Consider the following 19805-nt stretch of genomic DNA (forward strand, 5'->3'; position numbering starts at 1 on the left):
AATTTGTCAAATTCAATAAGTATTTCAAACTGTTATTTTTAATGCATGTAATGTAAACTTAAAGGACAGGTATAACGATTTATTATGATTGATATTTGTTTGTTGATTATTCTTATTGACATAAGGAATGCTTATTTGCAACAACTGTCTACTACTTGGCATATTGATAAGAATTATTACTCTTCAAATTGAGTAATTGTCATCTCATTGATATTGATGACATGAGTAATTCTTATATCATTTTCAGTGGTACATGATCAGCATTGTACATATCTACAACCGCTGGAGAAATAGTGAAATTCGTTGTTATGTCAATGGTCAGCTGGTTTCTTATGGAGATATGGCTTGGCATGTCAACACTAATGATGTAAGTTTAATGTAACTTTTAATGAAAATATTTTACTGGTTGTGTAAACAAGTAAGGATTTGAACAGATTGTAGTTAGAATATAGGAGATCAGAATAAACCAAGATTCTTATTTTTATATTGTCCCTTAGTATTTTCAGAAGGAGTTCCATTTTATGAACTTTCAACTAAAAATCCCATTAATTTTATTTGAAGTAGGGTGCTATGTAATGGGAGGATATAATGAGTAAATATTATTTGCTGTTTCATGTTTTGATGCGTGAATTCTAATTTATGTAGCACAGTACAGCAATGTGTGTGTTAGGTTTGCGATGATGAATCAGGTCTGAGATATATTCAAAGAGGATGAATTAAAATTGCATCAAAGATGACACCGTTCAGTTATTTCAGGCAACAAGGGAAACTATTCTCATGCCTATCTCCTCAGTCAAAGCAGATTTAATGGAATAAAGATAAAAAATATTTCAATTGCATGGAAGATCAGTGGCCAGAGCTCCTAGATTGAAGATAGTTGGCAAAAGAATGAGAGGGAAGGTGAGAATATTTTAATGCTGTAAGTTATGGCAATTTGGAATGTACTGTTAAAGAGTGGCACAAACAGATTTACAGGTAACTTTCTAAAGGGAATTAGATATCTATTTGAAAAGAAGGCGGCTATATTCTGAGTGAAAGCTTTGATGTTGTGAATAAAGAGCAGCAGAATTGCACTGATTGGCTAACGTTCTTCAAAGATCGAGCATAGGTATGATGGCTAATGGCCTCTTGTGCTGTATCATTCTCTGATACTTCACAGCAACCTCAATTTGACAACAAATTTTTGAATGTAATCTTGTAAGCTAGATTTATAAGCATGGCTCAAAATGCATTAACATTTATTATTGTGTTTGTTTGCATTCCTGAAAATTGTGACTTTGTGAAGCATGGTTTCCCATTGGAATCCATTATAAACCCAGATTGAGGTAACTGTAGACATTTTGTTTGCATTGCAAAGAAGACAATAGAGGGAGGGGGAACTGGTGGTATGGGGAGCACGTAAAATAATGGAGAACATAGGTCATGCTTTTAAGTTGTGGAACTCAATATTTCCAGGGGTTGTAACATGAGTAGGTAGAAAATGAGGTGTTCCTCTGGCTTGCATTGAGCTCTCCAGCACTTCCTATGTTTATTTCAAAATAAACTCATCTGATGGATTTTTACTTGACCGGACTCCATCTAGTGTTTGAAGGTGGCCACTGTAGGCAGGATTACCTGTACTTAACTACAACTTCCACTAAATGGATCCCAAACCTCTGTGCAAGTTCAGAGTAGTAGATAAGCGAGACTTTAAAGATAAGAACAGGGCAAGAGTGAGAGTTTGGGTGCAGGGTGGTTTATAATTGGACAAGATGGTGAGGGTGAGGATGATCAGGCAACTGTGGGAGTGGAACCATGGGAGAAAGAGCTATTGAAAGCAGGCAGGTTTCACAGGATGTCTGTATCAAGTAACGTTAAACTGAAATTCTCAATGTTAAGCAAAGAATATATTGAAAATTTTTTCTTTAAAAGCGTTGAAACGATCACAAAGGCATGTTCAGCTATGATTGTACAATGTTATGCCATATTTTCAATTTCTCAGCTATGAAGCAGTCCACATCCAAATGCAATAAGACCTTGATGCAATGCTTCCTCTAAATGTTTTTGGTGCAAAGACTTAAGGTGTGTATGCCACTGGCTTCCAAAACTGGAGGTCACTGTGTGCAGAACCTTGGAGTGCTATGGATAGCTTAGTGGGAATGTTGCCTGAATGATACCCAGGCTTGAGCTGAAAAATGGCAAACATTTGAAGCACACAGTGCCAGGTAACGATCATCTTGAAGAGGAGTGAACCTAACCGTAACATTTGGCATTCATTGGCATCCCCATTGCTGCTTCCATCACAATTAACATTTTAGGGATTACTATTGGACAAAAACGGGACAAAATGAGCTATGTAAATATTGTGGCTATAATAGCTACAATTCTTAAAAGGGGTTAGGAATTTTGCAGTAAGTAACTTACTTTCTGACTTCCCAAAGTCTATCCATCACCTGCAAGTCAGGTGTATCATGGAATGCTCCCCATTTGCCTGGATGAATGCAATTCCAACAGAAACCTGACAGTGTCGAGGTAAAAACAGCTTGATTGACATTGCATCCCACAAACATTCACTACCTCCACCACCATTGCACAGTAATGGCAGGGTGTATCATCTACAGGATGCACTGCAGAAATTCATCAAGGCTCTTTGGTCAGCACCTTTCAAACATATAACCACTGCCATCTAGAAGGACAAGTACAACAGGTCCATGGAACACTACAAACTGCAAGTTTCCCTCCAAGCCATTCATTATCCTAACTTAGAAATATATTACTGTTCCATATTTGTCTCTGGGTCAGTATCCTCTAACTCTCTCCCCCTTAGCATTGTAGGTGTACCTACCCTAAATGGACTGCAAGAAGGCAGCTCACCAGTACCTTCTATTGGTATTTAGAAATAGGCAATAAATGCTAATCCAGTCAGCAAGACCTGTATCCCTGAATGAATTTAAAAAAAAAACCAAAACCAATATTAACTGAGTCAACTATTGGGAACTTAATGTCATTATTTTTCTTGTATAGAGTTTTGACAAGTGCTTCTTGGGTTCCTCAGAAACCGCAGATGCAAATAGAGTATTCTGTGGTCAGCTTGGAGCAGTGTTTGTGTTCACTGAAGCGCTTAATCCAGCACAGATATTTGCAATACACCAATTAGGACCTGGATATAAGGTATGTCGAAACAATCTATCAAGAATGAGTTTATTTTTAAATGTGTGTGATACTTATGTGTGCATTTACCAAAATTTGAAATTGAAAATTGCAAATATGTTGCTGAAGGTATAAGCTTAAAGGAATGCTACAGATGAGTGGGATATTTTTCTCATCTTGGTTAACTTCCTGAGAATGAAAACCATACATTCCATCATGTTTGTTAACTGTCATTTGCAATTTTTACATTTCCTACCTTACCCATAATATCAGTATGCATGCAGTCTTTGGATGAAAACAATTGTTCATGCAATCTGCCTTAAACTTTCATTTATTTATGTTTAACTCAGGGCCCTTGTTCTTTGCTTAGAATGCATCTTTTATTATGTCAAAATGTTATATGACTGCAAGTTGTTGCTTTGTATATTTCATTTATATATCCTTTGTGAAGTTGTAGCACATTTACTGCTAAGAAAATCGGAAAAGGGAATAGAAATAGACAACTTTGACCCTCAAATTTGCTCTGCCATTCAATAAAATCCTGGCTGATCTGATTTTGATCTGCACTCCACTTCCTTGGCTTACCTGTCCCCACCTAACCCTGGACTTTGTCAACCAAAGTTCTGCCTAACTCAGCCTTAAGCAGATTTCATGACTCAGCCTCCAATGCGCTCTGTTTCTCTCTCTCTCTCACTCTCTCTCTCTCTCTCACTCTCTCACTCTCTCACTCTGTCACTCTCCAATCTAATAACCAAGAGAAGAGTAACTTCTGATGTCCATCTTAAATTAGGCCTTTTTTTTTGGAGGGACCATCCTTCCAGCTTCTTCCCTATCAATTTCCCTCCGTCTTGGATATTTCAGTAAGATAATCTCTCATTCCTCTAAACTCCAACAAGTTCAGCCCAGGTGCTTGACCTTTCCTTATAAACGAAACTGCTCATCCAGGAATCTGTCTCATTAATCTTCTTGGAATTTCTTGCAATGGGAGTGTGTGCCTGCTCATGTAAATTGACCATAACTATATGCAGTTCTCCAGGTGTGGTCTCACTGGCATTCTGTATGTTTGTAGCAAGGCTTTGGTAGTTTCACAGACATGTAAGTTATAAAGTTTGCATTTGATTTATAATTGGTGTCTATTGATATTTTAAGAAGACGTAGAATCATAGAAAAGTTACAGCTCATTAAGGGGTCATTTAACCCATCGTGTCTGTGCCAGCTGAATAAACTAGCTGCCCATTCTAAGCCCATGAAACAACACCTGGTCCATATGCTTGCAAGTTACCATGCTTCAGTTACACTCGGTGTTCTTTTTAAATGCCATTGCACGATTAAGTGTACATTTACTGAAATGTTTAATTATGTTTATATTTAGGTATTTAATAACCTGTTTCTGCATGATTCTTTCAGGGGTAATGTACCTCTATTACATATACATAAAAGATTTAAAAGGATGGTACCAGCGTTGGAGGGGTTGAACTGTAGGGAGAGACTGAATAGGCTGGGGCTATTTTCTCTGGAGCATCGGAGGATGATGGGTGACCTAATAAAGGTTTATAAAATCACGAGGGGCATGGATGAGGTGAATATTCAAGGTCTTTTCCCCAGATTGGGGAGTCTAAAACTAGAGGCCATCGGTTTAAGGTGAGAAAGGAAAGATTTAAAAGGGACCTAAGGAGAAACCTTTTCACATAGGGGGTGATAGGTTCAGAAGGATATGGTTCCAAAGCAGACAAATGGGACTAGTTTAGTGTCGGAAACATCGTCAGCACAGATGATTTGGACTGAAGGGTCTGTTTCTGTGTTGTATGATTACAAGTAAGTCACCTCTAACTCTTCAAAACCTAAGAGGATGCTTTTCTAACCAGTCAAAAGCCCAAGCAAACATTGACTTAGAGTCATAGAGATGTACAGCATGGAAACAGACCCTTCGGTCCAACCCAACCATGCCGACCAGATATCCCAACCTAATCTAGCCCCACCTACCAGCACCCAGTCCATATCCCTCCAAACCCTTCCTATTCATATACCCATCAAAATGTCTCTTAAATGTTGCAATTGTACCAGCCTCTACCACAGCCTCTGACAGCTCATTCCATACACATACCACCCTCTGTGTGAAAACGTTGCCCCTTAGGTCTCTTTTATATCTTTCCCCTCTCACCCTAAACCTATGCCCTCCAGTTCTGGAATCCCCGACCCCAGGGAAAAGGCTTTGTCTATTTATCCTATCCGTGCCCCTCATGATTTTGTAAACTTCTATAAGGTCCCCCCTCAGCCTCTGACGCTCCAGGGAAAACGGTCCCAGCCTGTTCAGCCTCTCCCTGTAGCTCAGATCCTCCAACCCTGGCAACATCAATATAAATCTTTTCTGAACCCTTTCAAGTTTCACAAAATCTTTCCGACAGGAAGGAGACCAGAATTGCACACAATATTCCAACCGTGGCCTAATGTCCTGTACAGCTGCAACATGGCCTCCCAACTCCTGTACTCAATACTCTGACCAATAAAGGAAAGCATACCAAACCCCGCCTTCACTATCCAATCTACCTGCGATTCCACTTTCAAGGAGCTATGAACCTGCACTCCAAGGTCTCTTTGTTCAGCAACACTCCCTAGGACCTTACCATTAAGTGTATAAGTCCTGCTAAAATTTGCTTTCCCAAAATGCAGCACCTCACATTTATCTGAATTAAACTCCATTTGCCACTTCTCAGCCTATTGGCCCATCTGGTCCAGATCCTGTTGTAATCTGAGGTAACCCTCTTCGCTGTCCATTACACCTCCAGTTTTGGTGTCATCTGCAAACTTACTAACTGTACCTCTTATGCTCGCATCCAAATCATTTATGTAAATGACAAAAAGTAGAGGACCCAGCACCGATCCTTGTGGCACTCCACTAGTCACAAGTCTCCAGTCTAAAAAACAACCCTCCACCACCACCCTCTGTCTTCTACCTTTGAGCCAGTTCTGTATCCAAATGGCTAGTTCTCCCTGTATTCCATGATAGCTTACCTTGCTAATCATCTCCCATGGGGAACCTTGTCGAATGCCTTAATGAAGTCCATATAAATCACATCTACTGCTCTGCCCTCGTCAATCTTCTTTGTTACTTCTTCAAAAAACTAAGTCATTGTTCTGGTGATTTCTCAAAATGATATCCAAAATTGCTGGATGTTGCAGTACAATGGGGATACCTTGTCGATGGTACTCATTTGACTTTCCTTCATTTTTCTGCTGTGGATGGTTAGAAGTTTTGGAGCACATATGAAATGTATGATTTTGAATAGACATTCTGACATTTGTTGCCATGATGTTCAGTTTCTGGCTTGATATATTTTGTTATTCCTTCATTGTTCGTGGTTTAGCATAGATATATTTTCAGATATTATTAAGGAATTTTTCTGTTAGAGGTAAAAATGGTACAGAAGTTGGAACTGGAGAAAGTATTTATTAGGGTTAGCTTCACTGAAACTTACTAAGTCTTGCATGGTTATGAAGATATTTCTACGTTTAGACTTGGCACTGTTGGTCTTGTTGGTGAGGTTAAGTTTATTGTTAATAGAAAAAGGTATTGTGGTTATCATGGAAGAGATAATATAATTTGGGAATCCATTTCTGTTGCATTCAGCTGAATTAAGTCCTTGAAAACTTCCCGTTTAGTCATATTGAAGAGAGAGTTGATAGGTGTAGGATCTTTAGACAAGTATATTCCTCGCTCTGGACTGGGAAAATTATAGAATTACTGGGAGAACACTGATGCAGCCATTCAGACAAACCTGCCAGTGCTGGCTGTTCAATACTGATCTTAAGTGACTGACTACTCTACATTTTCTTCATACTCCTGTAAACTTCTTCCCAACAAGTATAATGCATTCTATTTTTGCATGTTACTGTTGAATTGGCTTCCATCATCCTTTCAGTTTGCGCATTCTAGACTCTCTCAACTCTCACTCATGCAATGCTACCTTTGAAAAATATTAAGTGTCCCCTTTGGATACCAGGAAGGCTGTAAGATGCCGACTGAAAATATGAGGTGATATTCCTCAAGCTTATTATCCGCTCAACTTGGACAGGCCAAGGACAGATATGCCAACCGGTGAGCACTGTGATGAATTAAAATGATAGGCCACTGAAAGTTCATGGTCATGCTTGCAGATTATGCAAAGTAGCCATCTCCTTTGCATTTGGTGTCCTCAGTGAGTGTGCATGTGAACAGCAAGTACAGCATAAATTGAAAGTATATGGCTCTACCCCTGAGTCCAGAGTAGATTTAAAGACTGCTATCACTGCCTCTGCAATTTCCACACTCCACTTAAAATCCTTGGATGCACCTTCCTTGTTCCTGGTGTCTTATCAATTTTAAATATGTACATGCATGACCATATGAACCAGGAAATAGAGCAGGCCACTCAACTCTTTGAGATTGCTCTGCCATTCAGTAAGATCATGATTGATCTGATTTTTAACCTCAATTCTATATTCCTGCATACCCTGATAACCTTTTATCCCCTTGGTAATCAAGAATCTATCCACCTCTGCCTTAAAAACATATAAAGATTCTGCATCCATTGCCTTTTGAGGAAAGGAATTCCAAAGACAGTCAACCCTCTGAGAAAAAAGTGTTCTTATTTCAGTCTTAATTGGAGAGCCCTTAATTTTAAACTATGACTCCTAGTTCTAACATATCCCACAAGGGAAACATCCTTTCCACATCCATCTAGTCAAATCCTCTTTGTATCATGAGCTGAAGTGAGGCAGATGGGGTTTAAATTGGATAAATGTGTGGTTTTGCATTTTGGTAAGATGGACAAGGGCAAGACTATGTCATTAACATTGGGACCTAAGTAGTGTTGTCACACAGAGACACCTAGGAGTTCAGGTGCATAATTCTTTGAAAGTTGTGCCACAGGTAGAGTTTAATTTAGATAGATGTGAGGTACTGCATTCTGGAAAGGCACATCAGGACAGGACTTGTACACTAAATGGTAAGGTCCTGGGGAGTGTTATTGAACAAATGGATCTTGGATTGTAGGTTGAGTTCCTTGTAAGTGGAGTGACAGGTAGATAGGATAGTGAAGGTGGTGTTTGGTATGTTTTCCTTCATTGGTCAAAGAACTGAGTATAGGAGTTGGGAGGTCATGTTGCAGCTGTATAATACATTCGTTCGGCCGCTTTTGGAGTACTGAATCTAATTCTGATCCCTTTGCTATAGGAAGAATGTTGTGAAACTTGAAAGGGCTCAGAAAAGATTTATCAGTATGTCGCCAGGATTTGAGCTATAGGGAGAGGCAGAATAGACTGGGGTATTTTCTCTGGAGCATCAGAGGCTGAAGGGTGACCTTATAGAGGTTTATAATATCATGAGGGGTATGGATAGGGTGAATAGACAGTGTCTTTTCCCAGAGATGGGGAGGTCCAGAACTAGAGGGCATAGGTTTAAAGTGAGGAGGAAAAAATATCAAAGCGACCTAAGGCTCAAGTTTTTCACGCAGAGGGTGGTATGTGTATGGAATGAGCTGCCAGAGGAAGTGGTGGAAGCTGGTATAATTGTAACATTGAAGAGGTTTTTGGATGGGTATATGAATAAGAAGGGTTTGGAGGGATATGGGCCAGGTGCTGACAAATGAGACTAGACTTTTTTAGGATATCTGGTTCGCATGGATGGATTGGACTGAAGGATGTTTTTTTGAGCTGTATGTCTCGAAGACTGTAAGTGGATAGGGTTTGAAACAATACAGACACTGGTTAATGGATACATGTCAGTGACATCACCTTTGGGAGTAATCATGCATGTAATGGTGAGCTGAGTGTGTATACACAGTTGTTCTTGTCACTTTTAGGCAACAGGAGTTAGTGTTGGTTTAATTCTATAGTTGTATGCGTTCTTTATTGCTTTGCCTCCATCTAGTGTATGAAATGAGCCGTATCAGTTGGGCAGTAGTACTGTGTGCCAAAAGCACATTCGGAGGAATTCTGTGTTTCCTCTCAAAAGGAAATATATATATATTTCAGAACAATATATATATAAAAATTGGCATATTTTAAATTATTTTATATTTTATTGTAAAATCCTTGATGGGGATGAAGGAATTTACCTTTATAAACAGTCTTATTAGTAAATAACATATCAATAATAGATATTTTTAAAGATTGTGTTTCTCTCCCTTTGAATTCATTGTAAGGTGTTGCACGATTCTTTCTCCTATTTCCTTCAGGTTTGTTTCTTAACCCATCTAGGCAGCTTATGCTTTGCAGATATTGCAGTCCTCATACAACTGATGTAAGTGGCCACTCAGGTGAGAGACTGGAGGTTTTGAGGAGTTCTAAATTTTCTGGAGTTTAGAATGGAGAAATAGTCATTTAATTAATTAGAATAATGACGTATACTTGAAATACACACATTCTGAAGGGTCATGACAAGGTACTCCAGAGGGATTGAACACCTTGGACTGAAGTGAGGAGAAATTGCTCCAGAGAATCTTTGCAATTCTCTAGCATTGAAGGTTTGTGTTCCATTGTTGTGTGCTTCAAATTTAAATGGACTTTTGATCTTTCAGGGAATAAAGGCATATGGAGAGCAGATAGAATGTGCAATGAATCAGCTTTAATCAGACAGCACAGTGCAGCAGGCTCGAGGAGCCTTTTGATTGTCTCCCACACTTGTTTCTTATGTTTTTTAAAAGTTACCTGGTTTAATTGAGATATGCACTATCACCCAATACAATGTTTTAGCACATAGAGAATTGCAATTCTCACCTCAAGCTGCATGGTTTATGTAAGATACTTTAATTCGCTATAAAGTTCAAGGTTCTGTTGATGAGCTAAACAGTTGTGTCCCTCATATTTAAAATAGTGAATACAGCTTCCCAATTGATTCAATAGGTTATTCATTGAGTTGCTGTGGAAGGTATTGGGTTCAATTCTTAGTCTACTCTGAGCTACATCAATGTCAGAGGTATTCTAGATTTGGTGAAGTATAGGACAGGGCCTAATTAACTGTTAACTTGCCAAATGAGCTTTTCAAATCTGTTATGATTCCAAAGATATCTTTATGAATAATTGCATCATAGTGACAATATGAGAAGACAAAGACGAGACAACCAACACATTAATGTACATTAAGGCAGCCAATATTAGTTGAAGCAAGGAAAACATCATTTTGGCATGAATCGTCAGCCTACAGAAGGGAAAATCAACCCTACTTGTAAATATGCAGAGATAACAAGATATGTTGAACAATCTAATGATAACATAACACTTGGATCAGCTCCTAAAGAACTCATCAAAATTTCCAGTCTATCACTTAAATGGTCACTTGCAAGAGTTGTATGAGTACTGCAATATCTGCAAAGCATACGCTTTGTATTATCATGAGTTTTATGTCATCAGTGAATTGGATATATTACTCCGTCTCTTCATTTAGGTCATTAACACAGGCTAGACATAGCTGAGGCCCCATGACAAATTTTTAAATCACTTCACTAGTTACAGGTTGCCAAATTGAAAATGCCATATTTATCTCAATCTTCTACTTCCTGTCTGTTAATTAATCTTCACTCCATACCAGTATATTGCTTCCTACTCCATGAACCCCACTCGTGTACGAACCTTTTGTGTAACACCATATCAAGTACCTTTGTATACTACATCTTATTCCTGTTTATTTATCTTTGTAGTTAAATTTTCATAAACTCTGACAGATTGGTCAAACATGTTTTTCCTTTGGTAAAACTATTGACTGTGTCTGGTTATCGTTTGATTTTGTAATGCACTATTACGACTTTGATAATAAACAGTTGCAACATTTTCTCAACAATGGCTATCACTCTGATTTGAAGTTCCCTGTTTTCTCTCTCCCTCATTTCCTGAATAGCAGTGTTACATTTGCTGACCTGTGGGTGCTGAAGCCATTCTCGGATACAGGGAATTTTGGAAATGTGTGACCGGACCATCTATTATTGCTGCAACTATTGCTTTCAATGGAGGCGGTAGTATAGTATTAATCCAGAGACCCCACTCATGTGGGTACATTTGGTTTGAAGCTCTCATTCCAGATGTGAAATTTGAATTCAATAAAATCTGGAATTAAAAGTGATAGGCTGATTTATGCTATTATAACAAGTAGCCATCTAATTATTTTCAGTCACTAAAAAATATCTGGTTCACTAATATGCCCGAGGGAAGATTATCTGCCATCCTGACCTGATCTAATCTACATGCAACTTGAGATCCAAAATGTTGTTGACTCTTTACTCAGAGATGTCCTAATAAAGGTAGTCTGGTTAACAAAGTTAGATCGCATGGAATACAGGAAGAACTAGCTATTTGGATACAGAACTGGTTTGAAGGTAGAAGACAAAGGCTTGTTGCGGGGGGTTGCTTTTCAGACTGGAGGCCTGTGACCAGTGCTGGGTACACTGCTTTTCATTATTTGTATAAATGATTTGGATGTGAACATAGGAGGCATAGTTAGTAAGCTTGCAGGTGATACCAAAACTGGTGGTGTAGTGGACAGTCAAGAAGGTCACCTCTGAGTACAATGGGATCTTGATTAGATGGAGTTTAATTTAGATAAATGTGAGGTGCGCACACTCTCATACATGCACCTCCTCACACGTCATGTCTCATGTTCTTGTTCACACCTCTTTAGTTCTTGTGTTGACCTGTCTAACAGTTATTGTTCAATCCCTAGACAACCTGATCATGTGATCATTTTATCAACCCCAGGTGATTCGTAAGAGTAACCTATTCTTTAAGGGACCATAATTACAGCAAACTATGTTCCCCCCACCCTCATTATCTCATTGATCATCTCAGTATGTACATATACACTGTGGTACACCACTGATTTCCTGTGGCACGTCAACTTATAAATGAGCAATGAGACAGTGAGGACTGCAGATACTGGAGATCAGAGCTGAAAAATGTGTTGCTGGAAAAACGCAGCAGGTCAGGCAGCAATCTGAAGAAGAGCTTATGCCCGAAACGTCGATTCTCTTGCTCCTTGGATGCTGCCTGACCTGCTGTGCTTTTCCAGCAACACATTTTTCAGCTTATAATTGAGCAACTCCTTGTCAGTCTACTGAATCTCTTTTGCCATACTCTGACGGGGGGGAGGGGGAGTTCTCTGGTTTCGATCCAGTTCTTGTTGAATTTAGATATGGATTGCTTCAAAGAGTCATAGAGCCATAGACACCACAGAAATAGACCCTTCAGTCCAGTCCATCCATGCCGACCAGATATCCCAACCCAATCTAGTCCCACCTGCCAGCACCCAGCCCCTATCCCTCCAAACACTTCCTATTCATATACCCATCCAAATGCCTCTTAAATGTTGCAGTTGTACCAGCCTCCACCACTTCCTCTGGCAGCTCATTCCATACCTGTACCACCCTCTGCGTGAAAAAGTTGCCCCGTAGGTCTCTTTTATATCTTTCCCTCTCGCTCTAAATCTATGTCCTCTAGTTCTGGACTCCCTGACCCCAGGGAAAAAAGTTTGCCTATTTACCCTATCCATGCCCCTCATAATTTAGTAAACCTCTATAAGGGCACCCCTCAGCCTCTGACGCTCCAGAGAAAACAGCCGCAGCCTGTTTAGCCTCTCCCTGTAGCTCAAATCCTCCAACATCCTTGTAATTCTTTTCTGAACCCTTTCAAGTTTCACAACATCTTTCCGATAGGAAGGAGACCAGAATTGCACGCAATATTCCAACAGTGGCCTAACCCATGTCCTGTACAGCCGCAACATGACCTCCCAACTCCTGTAGGAGAAAGTGAGGACTGCAGATGCTGGAGATCAGAGCTGAAAATGTGTTGCTGGAAAAGCACAGCATATAAGGCATCATCCAAGGAGCAGAGAATCGACGTTTCGGGCATGAGCCCTTCTTCAGGATTCCTGAAGAAGGGCTCATGCCCGAAACGTCGATTCTCCTGCTCCTTGGATGCTGCCTGACGTGCTGTGCTTTTCCAGCCATACATTTTCAGCTCCCAACTCCTCTACACAATACTCTGACCAATAAAGGAAAGCATACCAAATGCCGCCTTCATTACCCTATCTACCTGCGACTCCACTTTCAAGGAACTGTAAACCTGCACTCCAAGGTTTCTTTGTTCAACAACACTCCACAGTGCCTTCCCATTAAGTGTATAAACCCTGCTAAGATTTGCTTTCCCAAAATGCAGCACCTCACATTTATCTGAATTAAACTCCATCTGCCACTTCTCAGCTCATTGGCCCATCTGGTCAAGATTCTGTTGTAACCTGAGGTAACCCTCTTCGCTGTCCACTACACCTCCAATTTTGGTGTCATCTGCAAACTTACAAACTGTACCTCTTATGCTCGCATCTAAATCATTTATGTCAATGACAAAAAGTAGTGGATCCAGCACTGATCCTTGTGGCACTCCACTGGTCACAGGCCTCCAGTTTGTAAAAGAACCCTCCACCACCACCTTCTGTCTTCTACCTTTGAGCCAGTTCTGTATCCAAATGGCTAGTTCTCCCGTTATTCCATGAGATCTAACCTTGCTAATCAGTCTCCCATGGTGAACCTTGTCGAATGCCTTACTGAAGTCCATATAGATCACATCTATTGCTCTGCCCTTATCAATCCTCTTTGTTGCTTCCTCAAAAAAACTCAATCAAGTTTGTGAGACATGATTTCCCATGCAGAAAGCCATGTTGATTATCGCTAATCAGTCCTTATCTTTCCAAATACATGTACATCCTGTCCCTCCAGATTCCCTCCAACAACTTGCCCACCGCCGACATCAATCTCACTGGTCTATTGTTCCCTGGCTTTTCCTTACCACCATTCTTAAACAGTGGCACCACGTTAGCCAACCTCCCATCTTCCGTCACCTTGCCTGTGACGATCTATGATAGAAATATCTCTGCAAGAGGCCCAGCAATTACTTCTGTAGCTTCCCCCAGAGTTCTAGGGTACACCTGATCAGGTCCTGGGGATTTAGGGTGTAGGTTTGCTTGCTGAGCTCCAGGTTTGATATCCAGACGTTTCATTACCTGGTTAGGTAACATCATCAGTGGCCACCTCCAAATGAAGCAAAACTGTTGTCTCCTGCTTTCTATTTATATGTTTGTCCTGGATGGGGTTCCTGGTGATGTCATTTCCTGTTCGTTTTCTGAGGGGTTGATAGATGGTATCTAGATCTGTGTGTTTGTTTATGGCGTTGTGGTTGGAATGCCAGGCCTCTAGGAATTCTCTGGCATGTCTTTGCTTGGCCTCCCAGGATAGATGTGTTGTCCCAGTCGAAATGGTAGTTTTTTTCATCCGTGTGCAGGGCTACGAGGGAGAGAGGGTCGTGCCTTTTTGTGGCTAACTGGTGTTCGTGTATCCTGGTGGCTAACTTTTTTCCTGTTTGCCCTCCATAGTGTTTGTGGCAGTCCTTGCATGGAATTTTGTAGATGACGTTGGTTTTGTCCATAGGATGTACTGGGTCTTTTAAGTTTGTTAGTTTCTGTTTGAGAGTGTTGGTGGGTTTGTGTGCTACTAGGATTCCGAGAGGTCTTAGTAGTCTGGCTGTCATTTCTGAAACTTCTTTGATGTATGGTAAGGTGGTTAGGGTTTCTGGCTGTGTTTGGTCTGCTTGTTGTGGTTTGTTCTTGAATCTGCGCGCTCTATTTTTTTGAGTATCCGTTCTTCTTGAATACATGGGTGGTTCTCCTCTGTTTTCCAAAATTCGTCTGTGCAGCAGTGTTGTGTGGTGGCTCGTTGGAATAGTGTTCTGATACAGCTTCGTTTGTGTGTGTTTGGATGGTTGCTGGTGTAGTTAAGTATTTGGTCAGTGTTTATTGGTTTTATATATATGCAGATTTGTAGTTCTCCGTTGTCCTTTGTTTCGACTGTGACGTCCAGGAATGCGAGTTTGTTGTCGGTTTCTTCCTCCTTGGTGAACTTTATGCCTGTGCGGGTGTTGTTGATAATGTTAAATGTCTCTTCTATCTTGTTTTGTTTTGTGATGACAGAGGTGTCATCCTACATAGCGGACCCATATTTTTTTTGGTTTGATGGTTGGTAGGGCTGTTTGTTCTCGTCTTTGCATTACCGCTTCTGCTATGAATCCTGATAACGGAGATCCCATGGGTGTGCAGTTGGTTTGTTAGTAGATTATGTTGTTGAAGGTGAAGTGGGTGGTGAGGCACAGGTCCATTAGCTTCATGATGTTTTCATTGGGTAATGTGATTGGTGGTTGGGGTGTGTGTAATCGTCTCTTCTAAAAGTGGGGTAAGTGTTTCCTTTGCCAGGTCGATGTTGATGGAAGAAACAAAATTACATATCTCCTGAGAAAATTACACAGTTCCAGACAATTAAACAAGACGGAATTCCAGAAATTGAAACCAGACGGGACCAACACCCACGATTCTACAGACTACCAAAAATCCATAAACCAGGAGCCCCCCTCAGGCCCATAGTCTCACTACCTGGAACACCAACTGGCAGACTGGCCAAAGAACTCGACGCAAGACTGAAATACCTAGTAGAAGAGTCACAGCACTCCATTCACTCCACCCAGGAATTCCTAAAAATCGTCAAAAACACCAATATAGAGGAAGACAAAACCGTGGTCTCATTCGACGTAACAGCACTGTTCACCTCCATTAACATCGACTTGGCAAAGGAAACACTTACCTCACTTTTAGAAGCGACCATTACACACACCAGACAAGCATCAATCACATTACCAACAAAAACATCATGAAGCTAATGGACTTGTGCCTTACCACCCACTTCACCTTCAACAACGTAATCTACCAACAAACCAACGGCACACCCATGGGATCTCAGTTATTTGGATTCATAGCAGAAGCGGTAATGCAAAGACTAGAACAAACAGCCCTACCAACATTTAACCAAAAAAAAAATCTGGGTCCGCTATGTAGATGACACCTTCGTCATCCCAAAACGAAACAAGATAGAAGAGATATTTAACATCATCAACAACACCCTCACAAACTACAAACCTGCATATACAGAAAACCGACAAACACTGACCAAATACTAAATACACCAGCAACCATCCAAACACACAAACGAAGCTGTATCCGAACACTATTCCAATGAGTCACCACACACTGCAGCACAGACAAACTTCGGAAAACAGCGGAGAACCACCACATATTGAAAAAGAACGGATACTCAAAAAATACAGTGCGCAGATTCCTCAAGAATAAACAACGACAAGCAGACCAAACTCAGCCAGAAACCCTAACCACCTTACCATACATCAAAGAAGTTTCAAAAATGACAGCCAGACTACTAAGACCTCTCGGAATCCTAGTAGCACACAAACCCACCAACACTCTCAAACAAAAATTAACAAACTTAAAATACCCAGTACATCCTATGGACAAAACCAACGTCACCTACAAAATTCCGTGCAAGGACTGCCACAAACAGGAAGAAAGTTAGCCACGAACACCAGTTAGCCACAAAAAGACACGACCCTCTCTCCCTCGTAGCCCTACACACGGATGAAAAAAACCACCATTTCGACTGGGATAACACATCTATCCTGGGACAGGCCAAGCAAAGACATGCCAGAGAATTCCTAGAGACCTGGCACTCCAACCACAATGCCATAAACAAACACACAGATCTAGATACCATCTATCAACCCCTCAGAAAACGAACAGGAAATGACATAATCACAAACCCAGGAACCCCATCCAGGACAAATCTATAAATAGAAAGCAGGAGACAACAGCTTCGCTTCATTTGGAGGTCGCCACTGATGATGTTACCTAGCCAGGTAATGAAACATCTGAATATCAAACCTGGAGCTCAGCGAGCAAACCTACACCCTAAACTTCAACCTGAGCTACAAACCTTCACAAATCCTGGGGATTTATCCGCCTTTACCCATTTCAAGACATCCAGCACTTTCTCCTCTGTAATATGGACATTTTGCAATTTCCTACAGTGTATATCTTCCATATCCTTTTCCACAGTAAATACTGATGCAAAATACTCATTTAGTATCTCCCCCATTTTCTGTGGCTTCACACAAAGGCCGCCTTGCTGATCTTTGAAGGGTCCTATTCTCTCCCTTGTTACCCTTTTGTCCTTTAATATATTTGTAAAAACTCTGGATTCTCCTTAATTCTATTTGCCAAAGCTATCTCATGTCCCCTTTTTGCCCTCCTGATTTCCCTCTTAAGTATACACGTCTACATTAGAACATAGAAAAATACAGCGCAGTACAGGCCCTTCGGCCCTTGGTGTTGCACCGATCCAAGTCCACCTAACCTACACTAGCCCACTTTCCTCCATGTGCCTATCCAATGCCCGTTTAAATGCCCATAAAGAGGGAGAGTCCACCACTGTTACTGGCAGGGCATTCCATGAACTCACGACTCGCTGAGTAAAGAATCTACCCCTAATATCAGTCCTATACCTACCACCTCTTAATTTAAAGCTATGCCCCCTCGTAATAGCCGACTCCATACGTGGAAAAAGGTTCTCATGGTCAACCCTATCTAAACCCCTAATCATCTTGTACACCTCTATCTAGTCACCCCTAAACCTTCTTTTCTCCAACAAAAACAGCCCCAAATGCCTCAGCCTTTCCTCATATGATCCTCCTACCCTATCAGACAACATCCTGGTAAACCTCCTCTGCACCCGTTCCAGTGCCTCCACATCCTTCCTATAGTATGGCGACCAAAACTGCACACAATACTCCAGATGCGGCCGAACCAGAGTCTTATACAACTGCAACATGACCTCAGGACTCCAGAACTCAATTCCTCTACCAATAAAAGCCAGTACGCCATATGCCTTCTTCACAGCACTATTGACCTGGGTGGCAACTTTCAGAGATCTGTACATGGACACCAAGATCCCTCTTCTCATCCACACTACCAAGAATTCGACCCTTAGCCCAGTACTCTTCTATCTTGTTACTCTTACCAAAGTGTATCACTTCACACTTAGCTACATTGAACTCCATTTGCCACCTTTCTGCCCAGCTCTGCAGCTTATCTATATCCCGCTGTAACCTGCCACATCCTTCCTCACTGTCAGCAACTCCATCGATTTTCGTATCATCCGCAAACTTGCTCACCCAACCTTCTAGCCCCTCCTCCAGGTCATTTATAAAAATGACAAACAGCAATGGTCCCAAAACAGATCCTTGCGGAACACCGCTGGTAACTGCACTCCAAGATGAACCTTTACCATCAACTACTACCCTCTGTCGTCTTCCAGCCAGCCAATTCCTAATCCAAACCTCCAACTCGCCCTCAATGCCATACCTCCGTATTTTTTGCAGTATCCTACCATGGGGAACCTTATCAAAAGCCTTACTAAAATCCATATACACGACATCTACTGCTTTACCCTTGTCCACTTCCTTAGTCACCTTCTCAAAGAATTCAATAAGGTTTGTGAGGCACAAACTGCTGACTAACCTTGATCACATTATTCCTATCCAGATGTTCATAAATCGTATCCCTTACAATTCTCTCTAAGACTTTGCCCATAACAGAAGTGAGACTCACCGGCCTATAGTTACTAGCGTTATCCCTACTCCCCTCCTTGAACAAGGGAACCACATTTGCTATCCTCCAGTCTTCTGGCACTATTCCTGTACACAACGAGGACATAAAAATCAAGGCCAATGGCTCTGCAATCTCCTCCCTTGCTTCCCAGAGAATGCTAGGATAAATGCCATCAGGCCCAGGGGACTTATCTATATTCATCCTTTCTAGAATTTCCAACACCTCTTCCCTACATATCGCAAAGCCATCCATTCTAATTAATTGTGACTCAATATTCACATGGAAAACAATGTCCTGTTCCTGAGTTAATACTGACGAAAAGTATTCATTCAGTGTCTCCCCAATTTCTTCAGCTTCCACATGTAACTTCCCACTATTATCCTTGACTGGACCTATTCCTACCCTAGTCATTCTTTTATTCCTGACATACCTATAGAAAGCCTTTGGGTTTTCCCTAATCCGACCAACCAAGGACTTTTCATGTCCCCTCCTTGCTGCTCTTAGCTCTCTCTTTAGATCCTTCCTGGCTACCTTATAACTCTCAGTTGCTCCAATTGAACCTTCATGCCTCATCTTTACATCGGCCGGCCTCTTCCCGTTAACAAGGGATTCCAATTCCTTATTCAACCACGGCTCCCTCACACGACCCTTTCCTCCCTGCCTGACAGGTACATACTTATCAAGGACACTCAATAGTTGCTCCTTGAACAAGCTCCACGTATCGATTACACTCTTCCCTTGAAGCCTACTTTTCCAAGCCACACATCCTACGTCATGCCTCACCGCATCATAATTTCCCTGCCCCCACCTATAACTCTTGCCCTAAAGTGCACACTTATCCCTCTCTATCTCTAAAGTAAAAGTCACCGAATTGTGGTCACTGTCCCCAAAGTGCTCACCTACCTCCAATTCTAACACCTGGCCTGGTTCGTTACCCAGAACCAAATCCAGTATGGCCTCACCTCTTGTTGGCCTGTCTACATATTGTGTCAGAAAACCCTCTCGCACACATTGGACAAACACCGACCCATCTAACGTACTCGAGCTATAGCTTCCCCAGTCAATATCTGGGAAGTTAAAGTCCCCCATAACAACCACCCTATTACTTTCACTCTTCTCCTGAATCATCCTCACAATCCTTTCTTCTACGTCTCTA

The 19805-nt window shown here is 41.2% G+C and overlaps 1 protein-coding gene across 1 annotated transcript in view; it reads left to right on the forward strand.

Annotated features, from left to right (window-relative positions):
• Positions 1-19805, forward strand: part of nbeaa (neurobeachin a) — an 861601-nt gene that overhangs the window by 108269 nt on the left and 733527 nt on the right. The window contains exons 7-8 of the mRNA XM_060826144.1: positions 248-367; positions 3004-3150. Coding sequence (XP_060682127.1) covers positions 248-367; positions 3004-3150 — 267 coding nt within the window. The remainder of the gene's footprint in view (positions 1-247; positions 368-3003; positions 3151-19805) is intronic.

Source organism: Hemiscyllium ocellatum, chromosome 6 (genome assembly GCF_020745735.1).
Source record: "Hemiscyllium ocellatum isolate sHemOce1 chromosome 6, sHemOce1.pat.X.cur, whole genome shotgun sequence".
NCBI classification, from domain to species: domain Eukaryota; kingdom Metazoa; phylum Chordata; class Chondrichthyes; order Orectolobiformes; family Hemiscylliidae; genus Hemiscyllium; species Hemiscyllium ocellatum.